Source organism: Pyrus communis, chromosome 14, assembly GCF_963583255.1.
Source record: "Pyrus communis chromosome 14, drPyrComm1.1, whole genome shotgun sequence".
Lineage (NCBI taxonomy): Eukaryota > Viridiplantae > Streptophyta > Magnoliopsida > Rosales > Rosaceae > Pyrus > Pyrus communis.
The window spans coordinates 9,596,020-9,600,487 of record NC_084816.1 but is presented as its reverse complement, the minus strand read 5'-3'; the positions used below and the strand labels follow the sequence as shown (position 1 = coordinate 9,600,487).

Sequence of the window (4,468 nt, the reverse complement as noted above, 5' to 3'; positions counted from 1 at the left end):
AACTATCTTCTCTATATAAATTTGACGCACTTTTTTTCTTTAATTCCTCACAGCACAATTCACTAAACTATGATTTTGTCAATAGCACTTTTTTTCTATAGAAAGACATTGTATTTATAATAGTGTGAATGAAAGGGAGTGTTTTGGGTAATGTGTGCTATCCGTCTCCTTTACACATGAGTACTTGTTCTCCCAACAACAGGAAAAAAATGTGAGTTGGGGAAGCTACCCCCAGTGCGTATGAAACAACAGGAAAAAAATGTAATTTTTGTCTTCTAATTCCCTTCAATTCATTCAATTTGATAGTTAGAAATTGATAGATGTGTATGAAAAATAAAAAGAAGTGTGAGGATAACACATAACATGAGAAATTTTATGTGTATTTGGAACACTTATCACATGATGTACCTTCCAACATTAAATACGTACCACTATTGAAGATCTCACTTAAATTCAATGAATTCCCATTTATTGATCCTATTTTTCACATAATTGACCACTCACGCAAAGTACAACACGTGACAATAGGTGGGCGACATGGTTGATGTATATTAAAAAGCAAATACATACTATAACTTCAGTGGAATAGTAAGATCAAGTGGTCACGTTCTCCATACACGGTAAATTCTCTTGGATAACATACAAGAAGTACACCGCATAACAAGCATTCCAAGCATACACAACAGTTAACCATCACGGGGTGGTCCAGTGATTAGGGATGAATTCTAGGCCCGTATTCCACAAGCATGTCCTAGATTTGTTTCCTACCGCTAGTGAATCGCAATAACCAAGGAGAGATTGAAATGCTTTTGTGAGTCTTCTCGGCCCCTGGAAGAGTGAGCTACTGTGACGAAGTCATAGCTGGTTCATTTTTTTAATAAGGAAAAAAAAAAGTATGCACAATAGTTACTCATAACCAAGAGGGTGCTATCTATTCATCTGTCTAGCTGAAATAAAGGCATGGTGCAAAAGGAGAAGGAAGTAGAACCATATTCTCTCAATGCACCAATTAAATAAAAATGACTTGAGATATTCTACATCTGAGCATTTAAAACAACAGAAACTGAGACAACGACCCGCTTGATCCTACTCTTGACACTTTGGTTTTTCACACTTGTACATGATGTTTTATTGAATAGCAACGACAAAGGATGAGCTCTCGAAATGCATCTCGAAAATCTTTCAAGCCATGGGAGGGAAGCTTGCTCATGAAGCCAGACCACTTGGTCGACTGGTACTGGCTTTGCCTTTGTGATCGCTGGTAATGTAGTGAGAAACAAATTTATTTTCCTGCTTCGTGAACCTGAGGCGTTTCTTGAGATAGAGAAAATTGTTAACCCTCTGTTTAGCTATCTCCTCCTCCTCTTTGGGAGCTATCTCCCTTAGCATCACCGTTAGTTGGTAATTTGGTCTCACTTTAGTTCCATCATTGCTTTTACCATGGTAGTAAAGTCTGTTCTTGCGGAATCCCACGAATCCCTTTCCAAACAAGGCCCCAACTGCAAGAAGGACAGAATGCAGAGCAATGAATATTGATTTTTTAGAAAAATAATAGAATAAATAGAGGAAACATTACTGCACTTGCATTATTTACCAACGAGAAGACGTTCTGGATCCAACCCATGATTATAAGTTGCATCTGCCCGGGCTGAGTGAAGAGCCTGCGAACAGTAGCGTCGGTCTTAATTAATGTTAATATTTTGTTATAAAAGGTTATGACTCAAAGGAAAAAATACAAAACCTCTAGAGGCTGTGAAACACATCCAAATATTAGACATTTCTTCATCTGTGAGTTCTAGATGAGCATAATCAAATAATTATGTAAAAAACATCGAAGCCAATATCCTATTCAAAATATTAAATCATTCACATGATGATTACTATAATTTGTAAGAAATGAATATCATTTTGTAAGACAAAATACTCAAGGACACACACACACACACACACACACACACACACACACACACACCGAGTATTTATCTAATTAACAGGCTTCCTAGCTTAACAAGTGTGGAAGGAAGGGCTCTATCACCTGATGCACAGTTTTTGCAGCTTGCTTGTCTGTCACTTGCAGTTGCAATAATGCATCTTCAACACGCATACCACGAACCAGTTTGGCAACCAAGTTGACCTTATTAGGGCTCTACAAGCAAGCAGGGAGTGAGCTAAAACTAATAAATGTATGCCCATTTCAATGTATAACATCCCCACCCCCATCTGCACCTGCAGCCCAAGGAAAAACAATTATTTAAAAAGATGCAACAAGTGTAAAATGTGGTAACCTGATTAATTCCCTTTAAGACAAATTGAACTTGTGAAGGTCCAGAGGGTGATTTCCGGTCCTGTTCTTCACCTTTTTCACCATCTGATGCTGGTAGAGGAGTAACTCCAGCAGACAAATCTGCAAGCAAGTTCCTTGAACTGGAAATTCCCTTGTGATATGGAAAACAGCGAATACAATAATTAAATGGCAATTAAAACAAAAGGAAAGAGAAAAGCAGAAAAGAGAAAATCAGAAGAGTTTTGTGCCTTACCAACTGTTGAAAGTAGTGATAAAGGGGCCTTGACATGGTTTGAGAAGGTGGTGTCTGGAGTTTTAGAAAATGACAAGGAGAAAAGGAAGAAGTACTATAATTCCCCACTCTTTTCCCAACTTGATGGATTAGGGACTGTACATGCTTCTGCCAACCCACCATGTCTTCAACCAAAGAGAAGAATTCTCCAGCTGCCCAAACAAAATAAAGCAGAATAAATCAACCAATAAACTGTCAAGAGAGAGAGAGAGAGAGAGAGCAAGCAAATGAAGGAGTTGGGGCGGCTAACTATAAAGTTTAGATATATTCAGTATATAACGTATAAATATATTTGTTACACAATATTATCACCAGTTGACATCTGCTTCAGTTATTAAGTAATAGAATTCCATGCATCAGTCCCCGTGGCTTATTTTTGCAAAATATTGCTGCTATATATCTGACCTTACATACTCCTTTTTTCCCTAGATTAAAAGTTTCATGGATATTTTATTCGCTTGTTTGTCTGTTCAGAATGTCCCAAACTTACAAAACCAGTTTTAAACATACAAATGAACTGAATAACAAGATTCAAACAATTAGACGACGCGAATGAATTAAACACAAGGGTTTAGGAAGACGTAATGAACCTTACCCCACAACAGAGTATTCACTTGGACACACAAAAAGACAGACCTCCTTATATACATTACACGCATGCATACGTATGATTTTTAAATTAATCGAATACTGAACCAAACTGAGCAACAATGAAGAAACATTTTTGAGGTATCCCCCTACAAGGATGTAAGAAACTGAGTAGTCACTTGCATATACAAAATAAATCCCTGAATAGTTATTTTAAGATTAAAAAACTGATTATAGACACATGCATATGTATTCACACCCATGGTCACTGGTCACCGGTCAAAAGATGCATATTGAGGTAACTGGTCACTGACTCATTCATGCATGAAATCCAATTCATTTTTGCACTTTCAAGTTGAACTAATAGAAATGCAGAACCAAACCCAACTAACAAACACAAGGCTTTTAGGACCTTATCTAACCCATCTTTCTTCTACTAATTTCTGCACCACAAAAAATTAAGGGACCTAGCTAACTGATCATAGAAGAGCTAGCTTACGCTCTTTCAAAGTCTATTCTCCATTCAAACAATTCCACGATCTATATATTGCTACTGCATTTGTCAAGTTGAATGCAAGAAACCCATAGGTGAGGAAAAATTAAAAATTAGAACGCAAAGTATGAATTGAAAAATAGAAAACTTCTTGCATTACGTAATTGGTTAAGTCGTATATAGTTAAGTTTTGGAAAAAAAAATCAAAATAAAGTCTCAAATGATGAAAAATCCTAAAATACTAGCCAAAAAACAGAATCAATAAAGTATTGAGCCCAACAGTTTCCAGAAGAATCAGAAATGAAAACTAAAGTTTTTCTCCAGAGACACAAAGGCAAGAAATGTATTTTCTTGGCAACAAAAGATATCATAAAAAAACGAAAAAGGTCAAAAAAATCCGGCCCTCTTTACCTTTCCGGTGGCCACATTTTTATTAGAAAAATCACATCAAAGTAACGGGGAGGGAGCACAAAGTTCCCTTTTTTTAAATCTTCAATCAAAACTAGAGATAATGACAATTAGACGTGATTCAGCGATCAAATTTAAAAGTTCCAATATTCATTTGTGATACCAAATCAAAGCTATTGCAAATCAAAGCGCAGCCAACTGAAGAAAGCAAATCTTCTTCCAATGTATTTCCATTACATAGCTCTGCCATGCCTAAACCCTAAATCCCTATATCCCTAAACTAGAAAGAAATAGAATAAAAAAATTAAATTAAAGGAAGAGAAATAGTACAAATAAAAGTTGTAAGAGAACAAAAGAAGAAATGGAAGAATTCCCAACAAGTGTTTGGAAGATGAAAAACCAA

At 36.2% G+C, this 4,468-nt stretch overlaps 1 protein-coding gene across 1 annotated transcript; it reads right to left on the bottom strand.

Moving 5' to 3' along the window:
• Positions 1-973: 973 nt before the first annotated feature.
• LOC137714133 (uncharacterized) lies at positions 974-2,717 on the bottom strand. The gene is made up of 5 exons (XM_068453416.1): positions 2,538-2,717; positions 2,286-2,435; positions 2,036-2,146; positions 1,595-1,661; positions 974-1,499 (listed from the first exon to the last, which is right to left on the bottom strand). The coding sequence occupies exons 1-5, from the start codon at positions 2,697-2,699 to the stop codon at positions 1,207-1,209; spliced, it is 783 nt and encodes a 260-aa protein (XP_068309517.1). The 5' UTR covers positions 2,700-2,717; the 3' UTR covers positions 974-1,206.
• Positions 2,718-4,468: the final 1,751 nt, after the last annotated feature.